This window comes from Chiroxiphia lanceolata, chromosome 10 (assembly GCF_009829145.1).
Source record: "Chiroxiphia lanceolata isolate bChiLan1 chromosome 10, bChiLan1.pri, whole genome shotgun sequence".
In the NCBI taxonomy this organism is placed as follows: Eukaryota; Metazoa; Chordata; class Aves; order Passeriformes; family Pipridae; genus Chiroxiphia; species Chiroxiphia lanceolata.
Window position 1 is genome coordinate 7,528,440 of NC_045646.1, and position 23,619 is coordinate 7,552,058.

At 39.6% G+C, this 23,619-nt stretch overlaps 1 protein-coding gene across 4 annotated transcripts in view; it reads right to left on the bottom strand.

Moving 5' to 3' along the window:
- Positions 1-22,317, bottom strand: part of PEX5L (peroxisomal biogenesis factor 5 like) — a 106,607-nt gene extending 84,290 nt beyond the window's left edge. For 2 of the 4 annotated variants that reach the window (XM_032697732.1, XM_032697730.1), the window contains exon 1: positions 21,941-22,316. In XM_032697732.1, coding sequence (XP_032553623.1) covers positions 21,941-21,961 — 21 coding nt within the window. In that variant the 5' untranslated portion in view covers positions 21,962-22,316. Of the gene's footprint in view, positions 1-21,940 lie in introns of all 4 variants that reach the window. The other 2 variants (XM_032697729.1, XM_032697733.1) reach the window with 2 other exon arrangements.
- Positions 22,318-23,619: the final 1,302 nt, after the last annotated feature.

The following is a 23,619-nucleotide window of genomic DNA, read 5'->3' on the forward strand; positions in this document are numbered from 1 at the left end:
TGGGTTTCCCCCTCAGCCATTCACTCCCTGCTCCTGTGGGAATTTTAAGGCAGCGTTCTTTGACCACTGTTACACTTGCCCTTCTCTACCTGCGTATGAATGAGATGGGGTGTGTATTTAGTGTGTGTTTGTCATTCTTTTCTCAGTCTTTAGGGGGATACTGGTAAAAATGGAAGAATTAAAGGCATTGAAAACTCATATTTATAACATACCCACAGACCAACAGAACCAAAGAGGGCTTTCTTCTCCTTATACAAGGGCCTGAGTCCCAAAATAACTTGGAGGAGACCACATGTTAATGTATCCAGATCATCTGTCTATAAATCTATCAGCTATGGTGGAATTTTGCAGTAATTTCTTATTGGTTACAACCTCGATTGAGCCTCCCCACGTGTTTTTTAAAAGACACTAAATCTCAGGCAGCTTAATTTTTCTTGAATGTGTGGAAAATGAGCACCCTTTTGCAGTTCACTTGTGAGTGCCTGCAAGCCTGGGAGAAACGGAGTTAGCTAAAGAGATTCCTTCTGCAGCTTTCTCAGGCTAATGTCTCACCCCAACTTTCATTTTGTTTTTCACTCTCAGTATCTCTTTGTTCACCAGTGCCAGCCAGAAAAACAGGCTGAAGCTCACTAAGATGAAGTAGCTAGGTCATACTGCAGAAAGTGCTGCTGTGAGCTGTTTCTTAACAGGTTGGGCCGTTTTCCTACACAACCCTGTGGATGTGCTGAAACAATAGATTTTTCTTAGTGTATGTATGTATACTCATCTTGGATTAGGGCTGTGGATGTATAGAATAACTTGTAATGGTGCAGGATTTAGCATTTCCTGTCCTATGCCTTCAAAAATAAATAACTTGCTGTATTACAATGGTTAACAATCCCCACTATTTCAAGATATTAGTTCAGATTATATCAAAGAAAAACCAGGTATGAAGCAGTCTGAAACTTCATTGTACATTAAAATGCCATAGGATTTAAATTCTGTGCTAAAGGGATTATATATTTACAGCAAGACACTGATGGAAAAAAACCATATGATGGCAGGTCTGAATGGTTTTCTGAGCATAATTCTACACTGACCAGGTAATGTAGAGCTTTGTCTGGATCTCATTTTTGTATGTATGCATTAAGTGGAGTGGTTAAACTTGTCATGAAGGAAAGACTCCAAGAAGAAAAAAATGTGGTTAGAACAGTGAATTAGTTGGGTAATTTCTGCATTTTGTGGGGGGATTTATAAGGCAGGAAATGGACTTGAAAAAGTTAATTCTCAGGTGAAAGGCTTCATGATAGGCCAGAAAAACATTTTAAATGATGACGTAAAAGTAAGAAAATGAGAAGGGGTCATGGAAATTTTATTGGCAGCTATGTGGAGTCTTGGTTTAATTACAAAAAGACATGAAAAAACCTCCAAACCCAAACTGTGTTTCGCATATAAGAGAAGGATAGCCCCTATGCATGCCTTTTGGGAAGCTGGTCTATTTTTTACCTCAGTACCTAATTCCTACCTTTACTACCTAATACCTTGCTTTTCCACCTTAGAACACCTAATTTGCCAATACTTCTTGCAGTACCATTTCCTTGTTACGACTTCATTAGTATCCAAGGACAAGAACTTGACAAGCATCAGTGAATTTAACCACAAGATGGATCTCTGTGAGGTATTTTGGTACTGTCTCTGGAGCACTTTTACAAAGAGAGAAACTGAGGCACAGAGAACCTCAGAAAACAGGGGACTGTGTTTACAGGCACAGTGAACCATGTGTACAGTAATATCCTCCAGAGTGTTGGCACTTTTAAAATACCTTGAGATCCTAATAAAAGATCTTTGGTATATGCCAGGCTGACAATGCACCAATAAATACTGGTGTGAAATGTTAACTCTTGATTTGCTAACTCTGTTGTCTGTATGGGATAACTTTCAGCATGACACTAAAGGTTCAAGGCAGAGGGGTTAAGAAAATATTAGAGTCCCCACACAGAGCAAGAATTTTTAGAATTCTTTTGGAGATGATATTCTGGTGTTTGCTGGCAGTTTTGCATTAATATTATATCTCCTTTAATTTTATTTTTCTGGTTATGCATACAAAAGTACACATATAAATAAAAGCTTGCTCTGCCATAATGCACTTTAGAATTTTAGCCTTAGTGATTACCTCTAGTCAAGAGAAGCTATTGATTTTCTGTGGAAAAGAGTATCCTTATTATGTAGAGGTTACAGTTCTACAAATTTTCATAATATCACAAAATATTTTTCCATTATAAGTCCAGTAGGAAGTCAGAATGGAATTTTTTTTTGCAGTCTCTTTCTGTGACCTTCCAAACAAGTCTGTTTAATCCTGCATTTCTCTGGCTGAAGTATTAGCTATACGAGTTGCATATTTAGAAAAGTTCAGTTCTTTATTTCTCGTATGTACAAATGATCTCAACTTCATGTGAAAACAGATTTTGATTGATTTCTGTAGCTTATTCTTAAATCTACCATTGGAGAATAGTAGTCACATCGTTAAAAGCCATCTTTTCTAAGTAAATATGGCTATAGAGCTGAGTATGTTCAAAAGTGTACTGTTTGAAAAAGGTTCCTCATAATCTTACATAAATAGCTTTGTTTCCCACAAGGCTCACATTGTTCTGCAGTAATTGGGCCATAAATGCTAGTTTTACAGCAAAACTTTATTTTTTCAAATACATTTAATATTTTAGATAAAGCGAGCAATCATTCAAGATACTTGAACTTCAGGTTGCTGTCCTGATAAAATATATAGAGATTTATGTTAAGAAGTTACAGAACAAGTACAGCCTCTGCAGAGTGAACTGCAGCAGTTGTGGCCTTGCCCGCTCCTTGCCATGAGCTCAGATGTGCAGGTTGATGCCAACTACCAGAAGGTTCCCACCACCTCAGACTGGCAAACAGAGTTTACTTCTCAGTGTTTGTGTGTTTTAAAAAATGGTTGTCTTCTGGCATCTCCCCATTCTATTTTTTTTCTTTAGTGCTTAGAGCATAAAATATACAGGATTCACAGTTTCAAGGGGAAAGTTAAAAGATTGTGTCTCGTGCCAGGGTGCTCCAGCTATTTTGTTGGAGCCACTGGAAATTTGTTGTTTCTTTCCACTGCATTGTCACTGTTTGATGTATTGGTGAGTTGTAGGCACTGAATTAACTTCAGCTCATACTCCATACAGAAAGCACTTTAGATGCTATTTTTTGTGGGAGGTGATGGAGTGAAAGTGGAGTAAAAGTACTTAAAAGAACAATTACTACTACTCAGTAAATTAATTTTTTTTTTTTAAAGCATGGCTCTGGCTTGTTAACTTGTACACACTCACATGCAGTGAGCTCTGATCAAGTTACACAATGTGGCAGAACCCCACAAGTCTGACATATGGGGAATCACAAGTGTCTCACATACTCTCTGGGTTTAATGTATCCTGTTAAGTTTCTGTGAAAACTCTTCAGATAACTTGGTATGTTGGACTGTCAAAATGTTATTTAAATACTACTCATGGATGACATTTAGGAGACAGGCTCCCCTTAAGCAAGATGTCTGGCACTCAGTAGTTATTGATAAAGCTTTTAATTATTTTATCTTTTAGTAATTCAATTTCTAGTAGTTTTCTCACTGTAATTTCACCCCTGATTGTAATAACACAAGCTTTTAAGAAAACCCGATATATTTCCCTGGGAATTTCCAGCTAATAACTAACACTGTTCTCCATGTGGAACCACTCTCTGTGACTCCCAGCTGCAGTTCCCAGCTGGAACTGGTCACAGGGCAGGACACAGACTGACACTTACCCTGTGCTCAGTGGGACATATTAGGGAGAGCTGTGCTGCCAAAGCAAATGCTCAAGCATTAGGGAGCTCCTCCATCAGCTTCCAAACAATGGCTCAACAGGCACAGAAGGAACCACACGTGTTTTGGCGAGTCCTTAAGGGACCCAAGTGAATTTTAAATCAGCCAAACATGACACTGATGGCATATCCTAATGAATCCAGTTTGCTCTGCCCTTCTAGTCTGGAGCTTCACTCCTGGCGTTCCCAGCTGAGGGGATCCAAGTGGATTTACTCTCACGCAGTGAGTGGAATGATGTGTCTTGATTAAGGCTCATTTGAGTGGCTTTGTTTTGAGTAAATACAGCTGCAAGGGAAAGGTGCAGTTACATAATCTTGTCGGTGAATTATTAAGTATCAAATTTTGCTGCTGAATAAATACAAATAAAGTACTTGGGAGGAAAAAAAATGTTACTGGTCAAAATGTTAGAAATTCAAAGGTGCTGCTTTAGCTAAGTAGGGCTGACAGCATCCAGCTAGAGATTCATTGTATGACCTGAGGTCTGCTGAGACTATTCTAAATAAAACAAATAGGCTTTGCTTCATAAACAAGTGGATTCCCTATAGAGGGATTTTTTTATGCCTTTGTATAGTCATGAGGGAATAATAAAAACATCCCTTGAGTCCTAACCCAGCATTAAAAAATATATGGTAGGTGCATTTTGGCTTGAATTAATGACATTGAATAATTTCTGTGAAAGGAACTAAATATCATACTCTCTGATATATATGAGCTTCTATAATTTAATATTTTCTCTCTGACTAGTCCAGGTACATAGTCAAGCATTTAGTAATGTATTTTGCACACAAGGTCACTCCATTTCTGTTCTACTTGTACAAAAAACATTTACAAAACATGCACTTCATTTTGGTATTAGTTGCACAGAAATTACTACTATTTATGTTAATAAATGAGGAGAAGGAAATTAATATAAGAAATTTGTGTTTTCTCAGAGTTGAAAGGACAGAAACGAATCCAGTGAATGGAACTGGAAAGCATGAAGTAGTGTTGTTAAGCACTGGGACTACTGGCTTGGTTATCATAAATGATAAGCAGCGGTGTAGTGTGCGATATTTCTCCTTTCCACTGCACAGGGGAACGAGAGGTTTGTAGTGGAGTCAGTGCATTCACTATTCTGACCTGTGTTTGTTACCTTGATTTACCAGCACAGTGTTATTTCCCTTTCAGCTTCCCTCTGGCCTTTTCTTGGCTTCTAACATTCTCTTGCAGGGAGGATTGTCTCCAACTGTAGTCTGCTCAATGTCTTTAAATATTGATTATTCTTCTTCCCAAATCAGGACACATGCTAACCTATTTCTTTCACTGACAAGTACAAACTTCTTTGTCTTTTGCTTCCATTCTTAGTGTGGGTAAAAATGGTTCTTCTGTGTTTTGCAACTGGTTGAATAATCTTATTACCTTTCCATATACATGGAAGAGAGGAGTTTCTTATCTGTGGCATTGTCCAGCTTACTGTGAGAATTGTTTTCAGGCTTAGAGACTGTCACTCCCTGTCGTGTTAATTGGACTGTGAAAACTCTCATTGCCAGGAACTTTCTGAGAAAATGCTAAAATAGAAGAAGTATGATTAAACTACCTCAGAGTGGGTAGACTGCATTTTGCTTACTACAATACAGAGATACACACTCCTGACATACACACATGAATTGATTTTAAATTTCCTCTGCAAAGCAGCCTTCCTGTTTAGTGACCCAGCTGTTTTCTAAAAGTTGATCATGATTCCCTCCTACAAGACTAGAGGTGAAATCCTTGTTCCTGCAAAGGCAATGGAAACTTTTACACTGTAAGATGATTTTGTGCTGTATATAGCAAGAGGCTACTGTTGCCTTGAGGGTTTTTCCTCCAGCTCCTCCAACTGCCACTTTTGTCCACTGTAAGTGAACTGAAATGCTGCGCTGGGAACAAGGAGACACTTTTATCTGATTCTTTCATGTGCTTATTTACACAGGTCCTGAGTTAGCTGCACTATCCATGCCATAAATATAATTTCAAGCCTTTTCCTTATAATGAAAAGCTTTGAACAATCTGGAGAATCACTACTGCAATATCTTGAGCAAGTGAGAGTAGATTTCCCAACAATTAAGTCTTTAAGCTGAAACTAGATATTTTTCCAGAGTATATGCTGTTCTCATTCAAATAGTGATCTTGAAGATCACTTGTGTCAAGTGTGTAAAGTCCATCAAGCTGCACTGTGTTACGCTTCATATGACATAAGTGAAGCCTTCTAGCCTCAAAGTCTGTCAAGATATTAGAATACACTTATTTTGTAACAGCAAGTGTGGTCCAAATGTCAAAAACATTTGCTGGTTTTACTATTAGTTGTGCCCCTCAGTATACATTTATTTACAATTTAGTCACTGGTACAATGCTGTTGTTCAATGAGAACTTCTGCCTGGTTTTGTCTCCAGCTGTTCATGAAACATTTGTATATAGGTAAAAACTTAAAATAGTTGAAACTTCTATATGATCAGCTTCATTTTTCATGCTACCATGAGGCTGAGGTTCTAGAGTTCTAATAACAAATATTTCTTCATTTCCCTTACAGCTGTTGTTAAATTGCATTAGAATTTAATTTGGAAATTTTTTGTGTTTTCTCCTTTGGGATCAACCATGTGGAAAATCATAATACAAAACACCTTGCTTGCAGCAATGAAATAGCTTTCAACAGAAAATATTGAAGCAACTTTACTAAGTGACTAAAATTGTTCAAATGAATTACAAATGATACCTACATGAAATTTGAGAAGAGCCTGTCTAGACTTACTAAAAAAGAACATGTTAAGTGAAGCTCTACCACTCAACAGAGGAGAGCAGAGTACCACTCTAATCAAAGAACAGTTAATTCGTTCACTTTTCTACATGTGAAATGATTGAATTGAAAAGAAATCCCTCTATGAGGATGAATGGTATAAAAAGGAAAATATTAAGCAATGATTTTTCTTTTTTTTGTAACAAGCTGAAGTTTCCAGTGAGAGAAATATGTGATTGCTCTAGAGAATAAACCGCAAGTAAACAGGAAGTGGTGAGCGAGGGCTGGTTTATGGCACTCTTACTCCAAGAAAAATCTTACTCCATTAGCAGCACCATTAAATCCAGCAGTGTTACTCTTACAAAAGGCTCATATTACGTTCTCATAAGTTGTCACAATCTGATGCTACAGGAACACATTTTATAAGACAGCAATGAAACGTTTCCCTGTGGCAGCTCCTCTGCACATTCCTAATACATCTGAAATATCTTTTTTTTTTTTTTTTAAGATCTGTATCTATTCTTGGCTATGAGGTTTTGACACAGAATTCACACAACATCGTGCATCCCTGATGTTTTGCACCGTTTTGTTCCTGCTCCCCAACTGTAACTGTCTGCGGGTATGATTCCTTTATGTAGATCTAAGCACCGATGTGGTCAAAAGGTTAATATGCTGCAGGGAAGGAGGAAAGGGTTCCCAAAAGGTTATGAGCCTCCCTAAGGACTTCATAGCAGCCATGATACCCATATTCCTTTTAGATGGTAGTATTTGGCAACACACTTGCATGCTTAAATTATTAGGTATGCAATTTGCATTCCTCTAGTTTGCTCTCAAAGCCCCGCTGTTCTGAAGCAATCTACTGCTTGCTGACAGAAGATCCAGATTTCACTGCTCAGCCTTTGAGTGTCTGGAAATGACCCTCTTTTCTCAAAGGTGGGAAATCATTCTGATTCCTGTACCTTGCAGTCTCTCCTGCAAGCTGCCTGTTTCCGACTCCCTTTTGCGTTTAGTCTCTTTACCACAAAACGCAAAATCCTCTTAATGTTTTTTTCCCCCCCAAACTTACCTTGCAGTATTTTGGTAGCATGATACTAGCTCACACTGGACTTTCTCCCCTGGAGCCTGGCATCAGAGTCCAAACGAGGTCATTAACCTAAAAAAGTGTGGTGGTCTCATCCCAGGCTTTGTCAGGGACGGACGCCTCACTCGGTCCCGTTCCCGTGTGCTCCGCAGCCTCCGCCTGGAGCTCAGGGCTCCGACAGCGGGATCGCTAATGGTCAGGAGTGCACAGCTCCAGCAGTGCTGTGTCAGTATCAGGAAGCTTTTATTGTGCCTGGGTTCCTGTCAGTGCTACTAATTCAATCACTTACATATGCAATAAATTCACATGAAAAATTAACAAATACCTAGCCAGCAGCAGTGCCCTCTGGTCATTCTTTTTTTTCCTAAAAAAGCTGTGTGGCTTTCCCTTGAAATGACTGAGTTTAATGGTATCTGGATGTCTTTAGCGCTAATGTTCTGTGTTTCAGCACTTGGTAAAAAAACCATTCTTTTATTCCTAAATAGCTTCTCAATATTAATCCAGGACATTATGTTATTTAGCTGTTATTTCTCATATATTACATATATTACATGTATAATCATATATTTCTAATATATATGTATTTCTAATATTTCTAATCTCTTCCATCAGGTTCTCTTCTAATTACATCTGTATTATCCCTTGAACTAAAAGGGCCTCTGCAGATGTCAGGGTGAGGTATTGCTGAGCAGCTTACAGTGATCTATTCCACTCAACTAAAGATCTATTTGATTTTAGTCTGTTTTCCATCTCTAAGATCCACTACCGATAATTTTTGGTATCATCAGTAGTAATAGCTCTAAAGGAAGCACAGCATAATGAGGAAAAAGGATTAATGACTCCTTTATCTTCCTAAACAGGAATCCCTAGGGAATTGAGGTTCAAGTATCACATCTTTCCTTATTAACTCTTTTGAGAGATTGGTGATCTTCCCCAGAGAGCTGGTCTGGGATTGTACAAGCAGTAGCCTACAGCTCACACAGTCTAATGACAAAGAACTGTGTTCAAAACTGAGATCTACTTAACGCAAAAGTGATGGCCTTTAGCAGCTGGTTTTGTTGAAACTGTCTTTCCTAACATACCTTGAGAAAAGAGGGTGGAAGTGAATGTATACATCCTCCTCTGCCCATGGGGCAGGCTGAGATTTATACCAGCTGTTAAAGCAGCTGGTGACCAGAGTGATATCTGGGATAGCTTTGGAGTGCTCCAACACACACCCGGGGCTGTGTGTGTCTCATTGCTGCCTCAACTGGCAGGTCCCCTCTCACCACTGCTTTTTCACACTATAATAAACCAAGAATCACATGGGCAAGGATGTGCACCAGGTAATATAAAGGTATTAATCTTAAATTCCCATGTTCACTAAAGTGTTTCACTTGAATGTAGTTATGCAGACTAAAATATCTTAATTGTCCTGAAAATGCCTCTTTCCATATTTTGAATAAAAACCTCTTGTATCTGGGATTGTGTTATCTCTGTGTATCTTTCAACTCATCTACCAGTTCAGCTCTGGAGAGAGCACTGAATCCTGTAGCATGCTGTTACACTGTAATTTCTGTGTGAAATCTGGCAAAAAGCTTGGATTCAAATTTAAAAGTTATTTTAAGATGACTTTTTATTTTTATAAGAATAAAAAATTCACTGAGGCATTAAAAACAAAAGTGGTCTCCTTAACTGGATGAACATGTGTTTTGATATGTTTTAATACATCTGGATAACATCCTGGGATGATGGAAATGCTTTTATTTATTTTGTCACATCAAATATAAGTGCCTTGTACAAGTTCCTGTAGTAAATCTGTGGCAATGGCAAAGCAGGAACTTAACCACGGAGAGACTGCCATAACCATTGGAGGTTACTCATGGATTCATAAAGTTATTGGACAGAACTTGCATACAAATGGAGTGTAAACAGTTACAAAACCTCAAAGTAAAATTTAGCCTACTTCTACACAAGCTCTTTCTCTGTGTTCACAGAATGAAGACATCCCTTTTAAGACTACTTTGGGGCAAGGAACAGTGATTCCTACTGTGAAAGATTCTTAAAAATATCCCAAATACACTGAATTTAACGGTATCTTTATCACTGATTTTAGAGGAACCAGGACTTCAGGATTTCATTGGATGGGGAATAGATGAACATAGAGTAGCATCTTCACAAATGAATCTTCCAGTTCATGAGTACATGCTGCCATAGTCCTCTGCCAGTACTTAAGTATTAATAAGAAGGTGACATAGGACAGAAATCTGCAATGGATTTCCTCTGGAAACTATGCTTCTCATATTTCAGAAATAATTTTGCTGCCCATAAACACAAATTCTGATAGACTGCCCAAAACTAAAGCTGGAGAGAAACAAATGGTAACCAGATACACTAAATAAAGGCTTCTCCTATTAATTAGTGAGAACCTACAAATATAATTCAGAGCAGAATTAAGTGTAATGTCTGTAATACATTTATTTTTCTTTTATGAAAATTATTTTATTGAGGAGAAACAAATGACAAGTGTAGTTGAACCCTTAAGCAGTAATTTTGTTGCTTTTCAAGAAGTCTCAGCTAGAAAGAGTCAAAGAAACCCATGAAAAAAATTGAGCACTTAATTGTCTCTGACTAGCAAACATAGAGTATTCTGTAAACTATTAGCAGGTCTTTGATAGGTGTGTATTTAATTGTCAACTGAAGTGAGAATACAGTTCAGCCATCATCTCAATGGTTTCAAAACAAAACATAAGCCAGAACGTGTTATATAAATATCACAGTGAGAAAATGAACAGTGTTAAGTTTTTACTTGTAGATGAGTGTAAATGTTTCTTTTGTGCTCCTTGCAGACTCCTGTCCAAAAGAATGTGCAGGTGAAGTAACTACTTTCTTGTCTTCTGAAACACTGGATGGGATTTTAATTTTTAGAAATGTTGATTTAGCTAGAAAGACTAGAAAACAAAGACAGCCTGTTGGCAGTGATATATTGAAAGCACCACGCAGGCATCAAACTCTTCATAGTTGAAAAATAATCCTGACTGTTTATTGTACAGTAGTGTAAGCCAAGAATTCTATTTCCTTGAGAATAGAGCTGTAAAAAATTCAGTAAAACCCTTACTATTCCTGTGTTTTGTATTTTCAATTCTTCAGCCAATTGCAGTTGTCCATGGCCACAGCATGTACACACATCTTAGCCATCTGACAAACTTTGGTTCAATATATGTGATTTCTCTAGTCTGTTCACCACATCTGGTTGAACACTTCAGTATCATCTGCTCTCTAATTCTGCAGATGACACTCATACAGGATGGAACTTGAGCATGTTTGTGTGCAAGAAGGAATAATAAATTCTCTTGTTTGTAAATTCACTTAGAATTGCTTCGCTTGTTGCTTACCAAATACACAGAATATATGTGCAACAACCTGAATAAAAGGTTTATTCTCTGATGATTAATGAGTCTGAGTTAATTACTTGGAATTTCATTCGGAATTTTATTTCTGATATTTGTCAGTGACTACTTGAGAAAAAGGCAGTGAAATTGAGTTACTCTTTGACAACTATAAAACACTTTGGAAATAAGTGTTCATTTTTCATGTACTGGCAGGAAAAAGAACTCATCAAGCCATCATCCTGTTTCCCAGCTCAGTACATTTAGTGATATGCTTTCCCATATCTTTGTCTAGCCAATATCCAGTGATCTCACCTATTTGGAAACTCTTTGCTGGTGTGACTCCTGAAGTTCTGAAATCTGAGTAGTAGACTGATGCTCAGTAAACTGCAGTGAGCAACTACCAACAGCCCAGAGCTGCAAGGTTGTAAGGATATTATCAAACTGTGATGGAGTGTTCATGGACATCTGTCAGCCCGATACTTTGTGGGATGCAAATCACAGCCATCATGATCTGAGATGGGACAGAAACTCCAGCAATCAGATCCTGAAGTAGTTTCATGAGCCTTAATCAACCTAGAAATAATTTTCTGACTTAGTCTTTTACTAGAAGGGACGTAGGACTGACTCTAAGACATGGTTCTGTGATCCCTTCAAAGAGAACAGTCCAAAGTGAGTTCAGCACTTTTTCCTGACTGGGACTGCATACAGAGAACCCAGTTCTCTTGTTTAAGATCGTATGCTCTAAATAATAACCATTGCATTTATTTTTGGAACTCAGGTGGGAAAAGTGGTTGTATGGAGAAAAAGCTGTGTCCTGGTTCTGCTGAGGCCAGGGAAAATATTCCCTCCTAGTTCTGATGGATTCTAGTTTAGATCCTCATGCACACACACTTTGGCTATTATTGAAATAAATTTAAGCTTACAGTGTTAACACAGCTGTTGATTTCAAACCCTCAGTGCCTGCTTGCAGGAACATGAATACAAGACGGTGAAAAGCTTCAATGTTTCTAGCATGAACCACTGAGTTTAGCTGCATGGGGGAAATACATTTCCTCTGGTTATTAAGGTTTTATATGAAGCAAAACTCTGAGTTCAGCTGAGTGGGAGAGTTGATAAGGAAGCTGGCAGAGAGAGTATTCAAACTGTAGAGCTCAGATCTACAAGTACTCAAAATGATGTTTTGGACTAGGTAAAGTGAGACTAATTTGTCACTGCCTGCGTAGGTCCCTTAGCAGGAGGTTAATGAAGCTGTGAAGGCAGTCAAGCCTTCTACAACCATAATAGGAAGATTTTTGACTTCTTGAAGTTGAGTATTTTGGTCTTTCTGAACAAGAATCAGGGTTTGTCTCTGCTGAAGTCAAAGAAATTTAAGAAGAAGGCTTCTGAAAGACTTCTGAAGTCGACTCAAAGAGGCAACTGAGAGGGGACCTCATTCGCTTGTATAAATATCTGAAGGGTGGGTGTGGGGGGAAATAGCAGGTCCACGAAGGCCCTGGAGCCCCTGGAACTTTAGGAGTTTGAAATATTGGGTAGTGTTAGGGCTTTCCCATGAGAACAGTGAGGCTAATTGAACGTTCCCATGGACAAAGCCTTGAGTTTTAGGGAGTTAGCTGGAAGAGGATAACAGTGCAAGGTTGAAGCTGTTGACTGTGTGCAGGTGTTAAATTCCTGAGTATTTTTGTAAAAATATATTTACATTATGTGTGTGGGAAAGTAGGGGCCAGAGAACTCAATAAAACTGCCTGCTACGCTCAGCAGGCAGACACCCCTTGTCTCATCTTTTTTCGTGTATGTGTGTGTCTTTCTTCACGGACCAAAACCTAATGACAGATACCCCAGGACAGGTGGGTGCCAAGAGGATGGAGCCAGGCAATAGAACAAGAGGCAATGGGCAAAAACTGATGCACACAAAGGTCCACCTGAACATGAGAAAGTACTTCTTTACTGTGCAGTGACCACCTACTGGAACAGGTTGCCCAGAGAGGTTTTGGAGTCCTTCACTGTAGATATCCCAGAACCACCTGGATGCAATCCTGTGCCATGTGCTCTGGGATGACCCTGCTGGAGCAGGGAGGACTAGGTGACCCACTGTGGTCCCTTCCACCCTGATTCTGTGAAGACAAGGAGGATGCTGTTGGGTTATTGAGGCTCAGTCTTCTGGTCCCATAGGCAGCATGTCATATCAAATATCTCATAAATTGATTGTGTTTCATCTTTAAAGTAATTAGGTTTTTTACCTCCACTATTCCAGTTGGAAGGCTACTGGAAGTCTTGATTGCTCTAATGATCAGAAACCTTCTTCTAATTTCCAACCTAAATTTATTCACAGCCAGTTAATATCCATTTGTTCCCGTGCCAGTTTTGTCCTTAGCTAATTTAGGTTTTTCCATATCTCATGTTTATCTCCCTGATGCATTTACATGCTGTGATTATGGTCCTGCTGAGCTGTAATTTTAATCAATAAAATAAGCCAAAATCTTTTGGTCTGTTCTCCTAAGATAGACTTCTTCTTCATCATCCTTCTTTGGACCTGTTTTCATGCCTCTCTTCTGTACAAGATTCTCAACTGAAAATTTGTTAATGGCGTCATCAATCGGCATTGATATTTTCCTGACTATTCTGGAAAAAAACCCTCTTCTAAAACTAGAACTGCATCTTTTTATGGATATATCATATTGACAACTTATAGCCATCTGGTATGTGCAAGTCTTTCTTCTTAATAATTTCTAAATGATAGTTCATGGCTTAGGGTAGACGTTTTTTGTTATTGATGACCAGCAGTACACTGTGCTGTTAACTGTGTTTGTATTGTTGAAGTACAGACAGTTCCCTCTGTACAATGACCCGAAACTCGTCAGTACTGGCGATGTTTCCCAATATTGATGATGTTTCCCAGCACTGAGTAATCAACCAATGTAGTTGCCACCTTCCTGTTTCTGGTACATTTATGTGTGAAACATCAGACATCAGTTCCAACAGTCATCCACAAAGACCTTCCCTATCAAGCTTTCCTCAGTCTGAGCTTTCCTCAGTTATTCCTTTAATACTTTATTTTTCATTTCCCCATGAATGAGTTTCTTGTCCTCTTTACAGATTTCTACTATTCTTTACTTTCTCCAGCTTCAATAATAATTTCTTTCGTGGCACCATAACAAATGTTTACCAAAGATCATATAGATCAAGGCAGTTACACCCCCTTGCCTGAAACCCCAGTTACAATAACAGAAAATGCTGTCAAGTAAGCCTGACATTATCTTTTCTTGATAAATGTAAATAGCATTTTTTCCATTTTTTTGTGTGTCTGTGTTTGTTTAATTTTCCTTAAAGCCTGTTCCCTAAAACCTTAAAGATTATGGATAGCCATCTGGGTATCTGGGCTGCTAGGTGTCTCACCATTTTTCTCATTTTATCTTAAATCTGGATATATTTGTTCTGTTCAGATTCCTAACTAGACTATAACATATTTTCTATCAAGTCTTCAATTTAATATACCACTTGCATCAGCAGTCTGGGATGGAGACTGTATAGAGTGCCTCTGCATGTGAAAAAGTCTTGGAAGGAAATTATTCTTTTTTTTTACATCAGTGAAATTTCCACTTACATGTGCTCATGTAAAGGTAAGATACAGCTGGTCCTAATGTTGGTAAGGCAAATTTTAAGGTTTGTGTCTCCAGCTTTTGAACACTACTGAAGTCTATAAAGCCAAATGATTGATATTAAATGAATGTAAAAATAATTCTGAAGGTCTCATCTCTAAGCGTCAGCGGATAAGAGTTTTTGAATTTCTTTTATGTATTTTGTAACAGAAACAAAGTCTTACTGTGATCAAGAAAGATTGTTTCTCTGAATTCATTGCACAGTTCTTTCCTTATTACATATGGTTTTGTTGTTCTAAATGCATAGCTGTTATTTTGTATGTTTATTGGAAAATACTGTCCAAAGGTGTTGGTAATTCGTATTAAATTCAACATCCATATTAGGACAAGAGGTGTTTTAAGGAAATGACACGAAATTAATAGTCCAAGTCACCAGAAGGCAGTAGACTGCTCTAAGACAAGTGAACATGAAGCAGTAGTATGTTCCCTATTTTACAGAGAAAGTCACAAAGACTGTAGCATGGTTCTATTTCTGTAGGTGCTGCCAAAATAGACAAGCATGTGAGAAAAGAGAGTCCATGGACATAGGCCTACCCTGCAAACACACTGTAGTGACTGTAGGCAAAGTCAGGTTGTTTTTTTAAAGCTGGCTACTTCCACTTTCGTGGTGTTCCCCTGTTGTTTCCTGATCTAGATACAGTGTGTGAGCAGGGAGCTCTGTTGGCAGTAAAGTCCTCCACCATCAGTTTGCTTTGTTCTGCTCATGGCAGTGAACTTCACTGTGGGGCATCTTTGCCTTGTGACCAAGTGCTGCTGAGAGGTGACTCAGACCCTGTTGCTCGCAGCAGTCATGACCTGGCTGAGCTTGGCTGCCCTACTGTGGGCACCAGAAATGAAACCACGGCACAAATGTAGCAGGAGGCAAAACACCTCATGAAAGCCTTCAAACTCAGATAAGGAGGAGAGAATGAACAAATAGGACAGTGAGAGAAGCAACAGTGACAAATCTGTGTGAGTGGCGTGGTAGGCAAGGTGTACATCTACTATGCCAACCTGATGGAAGTTTAGTACAAAATGTTTGTGAGGAACTGCAGTAATGCTGAGACCTGACTAACTGTGCAAACTCTGGGAAAATCACATTCAGGGGCTAACCTTAAACTTTGGGTTCTGTTCCTGAGCATAGGCAATCTGATGAGACATGGACTTTTTTCCATTCAGTATAAAAAGTTTCAGTTACTTGATATTTTAGAATTTACTTTATTTATATGCAAATAAACCATTGGGAGTAAAACTCATGTACCAATGACTCAGAATTTCAAAGGCCTGAGAGGAAAGCAATGAATTACACTGTTCATAATAATCCTAACCTGGTAGAAGAATTTGCTGAATATGCTCTTTATGGTCCTTAGGCATTTTGTTAGTAATGCTATTGGACAATGATGAAAATGCATAATTACAGAAAGTGACCTCCTAGTTTACATGTCATGACACCTGACTTGGAAGACAGGTACTTCTTTCAGTTTTGCAGGATCAGCTATTTCTGAAATAGACCATGCAAACTTAAAACTCTGTCATATACAAATAACTAGTACATAATTCCTATGCTGAGTAGATTAATACTAAGTACTATTCCAACTTTTCTACCATTTTCATTTTTAACTATTGCAAAAAGGGTAGCAACTTAAGCTGAATAGATGGTTGTAAACGGACCTGCTTTATACATCAACCTTTTTTTTTTAAAGCTTTTGGAAAATCAGCTTGCTTAGAAACAAGGTTATTATAAATTACAAATTATTCTACAGATGAGTTTATGAGACTGCATTTCCTAATGGGACCTCTAAATTTGTCTATGTGGTTACCTTACTTTTTCCATCCTTTCATGCACCTTGTTCTGTTTGGACAATTCATCCTCATATAACTTGCGGAGTTTATCCCAACTTTTTATACTCCTCCTTTGCATAGAAAATTGTGATAGTAGTGGTAGAAAAAAAACCCTAGCATGATTCTTGAGTAAATAGTGCCTCCTCAGTGAAAGCTATATACTAGGTTTAGACTGACATTTATATAAATATATGTCAGTGCTAGAGACTGTTGTTTTTCTATGTTTTGAATGAATTTAATTCCAGAATAGAGGGGTGGATCCTTAGTTAGTAAGAGTTCTCCTTAATTTACATCCAGTAAAAATATACCATGTGCCAAGAATTTCCGAGCCTTTGCAAGATTTTCTGGTAGGCTCTTGCAAAACTGCCTAACAGCTTCAAGGAACACTTCTCTCTACCAGCATTACAAACGCTCACAATTTGTACAGTTTCGGAATGTGCCTTCGCCAAATGCAGTATATCACCTGCTTTCTTTGAATGAACTTCCTTCTATGAAAGTGAGCTCATTATTTTTAGCTTTTTTTTCATTTATAAACACTTCATAATCTGCTGTTCAAAACTTTTAAAGCTGCTAGTGAATTAATTGGAAAATACCAAGACAAAATGGAAAACATACCAACATAAAGACTGCCCTACTGTGGAGAGTACTTTTAGAAAAGGGTTGTAATAATAAAAATTATCAGTTTATCTTAAAACAATTTTAGCTAGGCTAGGAGTTATGGTTAATTGCCATCACTAGGGATCAGTTAGCATTCCAACTATGTGCCCATATTTTTAGAATTTTGTAGCTTGAAGTTATTAAGTTTATGTTAAACTTAACAGCTGAGCAGAGACGGAATTTAACATTAATTCAAGTTTACATTGTGCGTATTCTTTGCAAACTGTTTTATTAACCTAAAAATGCATATGACTTTTTTTCTTATTCATAACTGATTAATAGCTTGGGGTTCATTTATTTTAGGTACCCACCAATATTACAGTATTTTTAATAGGTTACCAAGTAAGCTGGAATGCGACTTGCATCTGCAGCGAATGTTGAGACTGTTCTGTTTCCCTTTTTCCCAGTGAGTTAGATGTGTCTTAAGTGTTGAGAAATCAGTGCAAAAATGGTTTTTATAAAATATTTAGCAACACTTTTCAGGCCCACAAAAACATGTGAAGCCCTTGAGGTTTCATCTTGCAAGAATTTCCACGTGTACATACTTATTTTTCTGTTGACCCACTACTATCATATAGGTACATGTTTGAGAACTGAAATCTTACTGAAATGTGAATGATGAATATGGGTTATTTCATGTAAATATGAAATGTCAGTGGTAGAATATTAAATATCTTTGATAATAAAAAACTCAACACAAGAATTAAGGGCATGAAGTTGATTGCCTATGCAATTAAAAGTTTAGAAGACAAACTATCTGATCTGGAACTTGGCCAAGGCATCGTGACTAACAAGCCTGTTCTTGCGAGAAAGTGCCAGAGGAACTCTGATAGCCATGTGTGGTCAAGATTTCTGCTTTGTCTAAATTAAACCATCTTGAAACATAACACTGCCATATATAAAATCCCATGCCAACATTTGGCAAAGCACTTCTTCTGTTCAAGCATTTGTGCTGGGGAAAGCTGACTATATACAGCATCAAGGCAAACAGTGTTGAAGGCATTTATTTTGAACTTCATAGGAAGCCAAATGCTGCTGAAAATGATTGCAATTTACCCTCCACCCATTTATAGAACTTTCATAAAAGTCAAAGGGAGGGACTGGTATCAGGTATATAATATACTATAAAAATTTTAAAACTTCTTATTGTTGGTTATTAAAATGACAGACATTTTACAGCAGTGATTGGGGGTTGAACTCAGCTTATGTTCTACTTCCATCTGGTCTGCTACTGTTTTGTTGAAGAAGATGACAAACAGCACACTTTGGATTGCACACATTGTCCCAAGAGAGAAATACTCTATCGTTCACCTTGTACAGTTTAGCATCTAGACCTGGTTCTTCCGCCTTATCTGTGAACCCCAGGATGTGCTCCAGTATCCATTAGGTTTCATCTTTCAGAGGCTACATTTACTGAAATGAACAAGACTTCTGACATAACTGGTGTGTTTGTAGACAAACAATCTGTACACTTCATCTGAAGTTCTTTCTCATGCAAAAGCCTCACCTCGAGGGCTCAGGCTCCAGGAGGCAGCTCGTGCCTTAGGACCGATGTCAATCCCTGCTCTGCTTTAAATGGTCGCTGCATAAACTGAACTGGTTGGTAAATAGGGCTAAATCAGATGCTTAAGCTTATTACGGTGGTGAAATAGCTTTAAAAGAGCTCCTGTAGCACTGTATTGCATCTTGTTTCTGTTTGTGATGCTGGCCCTGTGGAAGGCAGCTTCTCCTTTCTACCTGTGTTTTACGTGGAAGCGCGTGGTGCCCGAGTAATGCAACAGCTGATCTCACAGAAAGGTACTTGGAAATGGATAAACAGGACATACCTTCTTTTTAAATTTTTTTTTAGCTGTCTTTGGAATTTGAGCTTAGGACCTCTCTAGTATTTCTGTGTTGTGGGGTTTCATTTGCAAAACAGTAAGAGAGAAATCTAAACCTACGTCTTCGGAATGAATAAAGTGACTTTCTGGGATTCAGAAAAAAAAACAACCCAACAAACTGAATCTGTACTACACACTAAGAATTAAGAAGAGATAGACACGTTGTGGCCTGCTGTAAAGCACTTGAGGTGCTGGACTTCAGCAGTGCTTAAATGCAAAGTATATTTCATGGACGCTTGCAGAATTTATTGAGCTTAGTTAGAAATTCCCCACTGAAGCTGATAATGCTTGATGCCTATCCAAGATAGGTCAATTCCCAACGTCTGTAATTACGCTTATTACCTTGTTACAGTTGCTAATGTTATCCCCTTCCAGAAGTATTCCAAGAATTAGTTGAGTTACAGCAGGTTATTACTAAAACATGGGCTCTGTAAACATCTTTTAAAGTAATTGGACTATGGAATTAATTTTGCAGATTTTACTTTTGCACTTGAGAACAAAACACTAGAAAAAAGGGAAATTATGACTGGCAAATCTTACATTTGATCACTATAACTTTCAAAGCGGTAGGAACAGGTATTATATATTGGCACATCACTTTACATTTGGATGTATGAAGTTAGATGCTTAAGTACCCAGCTAAATAGATACACCAGTTTCTCTCAAAGATGCGTAAGTTCCGAAAGTGTTCAGTGCTTTAAAAATGAGATTACTTTTGTTTAGGAGTCCAGGTACTGACTTATGTGTCTGACTTGATCTACCCAAATTTGGATTGGTTTTATGGTTCACCTTATTTTAGATTGGCTGTAATTGCAATTAATTTTCCCTAAATTAGTAGAAGACTTACAAGAAAGTCTTGCAGAGCGAGAAAGGACCTGTAATGCTTAGAATGTGCCTACATTTTTATTAGTGTGTGGTTTGATACGGTATTTAGCGTGTGGTTTAATACTGTATGGTAACTTTGACAGTTTACGTTCCAACATGGTTTAATAAACATTGCAGTAGATCATTTCATTGCAAAGAAATCAGCCCTGTATTGTCTTTGTCTGACTCACTTAAAGGCTCTAATTAAAGATATAACTAAACATAAAAATCTCTCCTAAGGCTTTAGGTTTTTTAGGTGTTATCTGAAGAACATTAATGTCCTGTTAGGACACAGATATATTAAAAAGTTTGGGTGATGAACTCAGGTGGGTTTTTGTTTTTAACAATGATAAGTGTACTCAATAGGAATAGTATTTTTAGTTCAGCAAACCTTTTAAGAGAATTTGATTAGAATTTGATTATATTTGGGCTAGAAAAATCAAAATGTTTTGAAAGAAAAAAATTAAAGGACATCAGTCACAACACATTTGCACGTTTTGACCTTATTTTCCTATTGCAAGTTTGATTTCACTCTTTTAATTGTTCAGAAAATTTAAAGTGCTGACAGGCACCTCAAGATTCTGTTAGATTTCCTTTTATAAAGTGTTGTACATTTGTTGCAATCCATAACTCATAGCATAGAACTTCTGCTTTCTTAAGGGTGTAAATACCTATTTGGCAATGTCCAGCTCAGTATCATTAGTTATAGGATTGGTTTTTGTGTTTTAACCTTATTTTCAGAAATAAATGGTAATACGTATGCTCCCTCCATTGATTACATATCTTGTTCAAACCTGTTTGCTCTCCTATTACAAGCAGTATTATGACACATTATTTATCATTGTTGGATCAGATAACACAAGCATGAAAGAGTAACTGGTAATTCAGTTCTGGAAAGCAGTGCTGAATCAGTCCTGGCTTAACTCACATATATCGCACACAATCCTGTGTCTGACATTGACTGAAGTTTAATGTCACCAGTGATCATTCAGCAAATATTTAAATGCTGTGCAGAATCACACCAAACAGAAGTGGTCAGCTTGCACTTGGTAAAGCTGCAGTTTCTCTGTAAACAACCTTAGTGCAAACATGACCACATGCAAGGCTGGTGCCACCGTACGTGATAAAAGCATTTCATCGTTCCTGGCAGTGAACATAAAGCCAGATTGGGTCCAAAGCAAGGAAAATGAATTTGGAAGATGAGTGTAAACCTTTACTCCACTTTGGCACTTCCTCCTTCAAAACAGGTTTGGCTTTCCAAGGAAGAGCCATGTGAAGGAGAGCGGGAGTCAAGGTTAAAGCCATCACGTCCAAGGCAGTTGTATGTTTTATCGAGGAGAGGCGTATTCTGCCAAGGCGATGTAGGATCAATAGGATCATGAGAAAATATTTCTGCCTGAAATGTTAAAGTCTCTTAGCCATGTGTTTGAATTCATTCTACAAAGTCATTCTGGGGCTTAGCAAAATCAATCCTCATCCCGTGTTGGGAGAGAAGAATACAAATCCATCACCTTTAAACACAATGCACTGTGCAAATCGACGGTTTTAGTGTGGTGTGAAACCTTTGCAGATTTTGCAAAGCAAGTGCTCTGTCTTTTCCCTTATTGTTTGCCCTTCACTTGACATACAGGAAGAGATGCATCAAGAGGATGGCAGGAGACATGTGTCACTTAAGGCATGCCATAACAATGTTTGCCCTGGAATACTCCCTTGAATCTGTTTGAACAAGCAGGCATCATACATGGATAAACACACACAGAACTTCACCTAGTTACAAAGTTGACAGAACCCTTTTGCCATCCTCCCCCTCGAGCAGCGCCAGCCCCAGGCAAGCTGCTCCCTTTAGCCCTTAGCTGGAGTGCCACGGTCACATTGCACCAGGTCACTTGTTGCACAGTGCCAGGGTGGCATCTCCCCTCCGCTCAACCCACTGAAACTTCACGGAGCCGCGTTTCAGCTGAGCCCGTTCCGAGGCTTCCCCTCTCCATCCATCCTGCTCGGAGCCGCTTACCTGCATGTGTCCCTGGTACATTCTGCTCTGGTTGTTTCAGTTGCCCCTCAGGCCGACAGGCTGGGTGTGCGCTGGGGCAGGGGCACTTCTGCTGGGCGCTCGACTACAAGAAAGGAAAAAAAAAAAAAAAAGTAAAAAAAAAAAAAAAAAAAAAGCCTAACCCTGAAAGAGCTATTTTTGGCAAAAGCTCAGTTTGTCCTGGCAGCTCCTGTACTGGTTTCAGTAACCCAGAGCTGCTCGCTGCGCTCCTCTCCCCTCCGCGCCTCTCTCTCTGTGTTTCCCTGTCGGATGCGGAGCTGCGAACTGCTCGGGAGCTGTTCCTCCCGCCGGGGTGCTGGGGAGGCGGGCGGACCCGGGCGGACCCGGGCGGCCGCGGGGCCGCCGGGCGGGAGCTCCGCGGGGCGGAGCGGGGCCGCCGCTGCTGCCGGGCCTCGCCCGCCGCCCGCTCCGCTCCGCTCCGCGCCTCGTCCCGCTGCAGCCGCCCCGGCCTGGCGGCCCCGGCCCCGGCCGCCCGCCCCGCCTCCCGCCGCCAGCCCCGGCCTCCTTCCCTCCCTCCCCCCTTCCCTCCTCCCTCCTTCCTTCTCTCCTCCCCTCTCCCCTCCCTCCTTCCCTCCATCCCTCCCTCCCTCCCTCCCTCCCTCCGCAGAGCAGCATCCAGGGAACGCGCGGAGACCCGTGGCCATCGGGCGGAGCCCGCCGGGGTCCCGGGGGAGCCGAGCTGCCCCGGTCCCACCGCCCCGCCGGGGGCTGCCGGCTCCTGCTGCAGGCATTAGACAAAACCAACAACAACCTCCCCCCAAACAAACAAACAAACAAACAAAAAACACGGAAAAAACCCTACTAAAGCATAACAACAACAACAACAAAAATCGGAGCGTCCCGGAGCCAGGACACTGCAAAACCTGGATGTGGCACACGCAGCAGCGAGTTTTACCTCCCGGCGTGGCGGGAGAGGGACCGCGCAGGGAGCGCATTCCGGGAATGGTCGCTGCCTCCAAAGCCGGGCTCGCTCCCAGCCCTTCCCCGCCGCTCCCCGGCCGCAATTAACCGGATTTCAGTGATATGCTCGTGCCGGGCCCTACCTTGAGCTGTGCGTATGAAAAGCAAACGCGATGGGTTGTGATTCCCAGAAAGGATCAGGAGACTTTCATTCCGGCTCGGTAGCATTGCTTGGTAGCGTTTTTCAGCGCTCACCAAAGACACTCTTATATAGGCAAAAATCTGGCACTGGCCCGTACGTGCAAAATTCTGACCTTGCAAACTGGCACAACAGGCCTGGCTAAATCCTGCAGGAGACACTTGCATCATCTTGGATCCAGCTTTTTACTCCTCTTCCCCCATCTCAAACCTTTAACTTCTAATCTGCTAAAAGGAGCAGCTGCTTCAATTTCATTGCAAATTTCTGTCCTACCCAGCATATCTATACTCAGCAGCACAGAAAACATCCAACGTCTGGAATTTGCTAGATTTTGTAATTTCTTGGCTCGGAGCTGCCAAGTTTTACTATTAAACTACACAAAACTTTATGATACTTTTGATAGACCAGAGCAATCCAATCTTAAGCATGTTCCAGCACTAGAGCAATGCAAAATAGATTTCTTATTCCTGAAACCAGCACATTTGTATCATCACAGCTCTCATTTCAGCTGACTAAATAAGCCTTTTTGAACTGCTCCCAT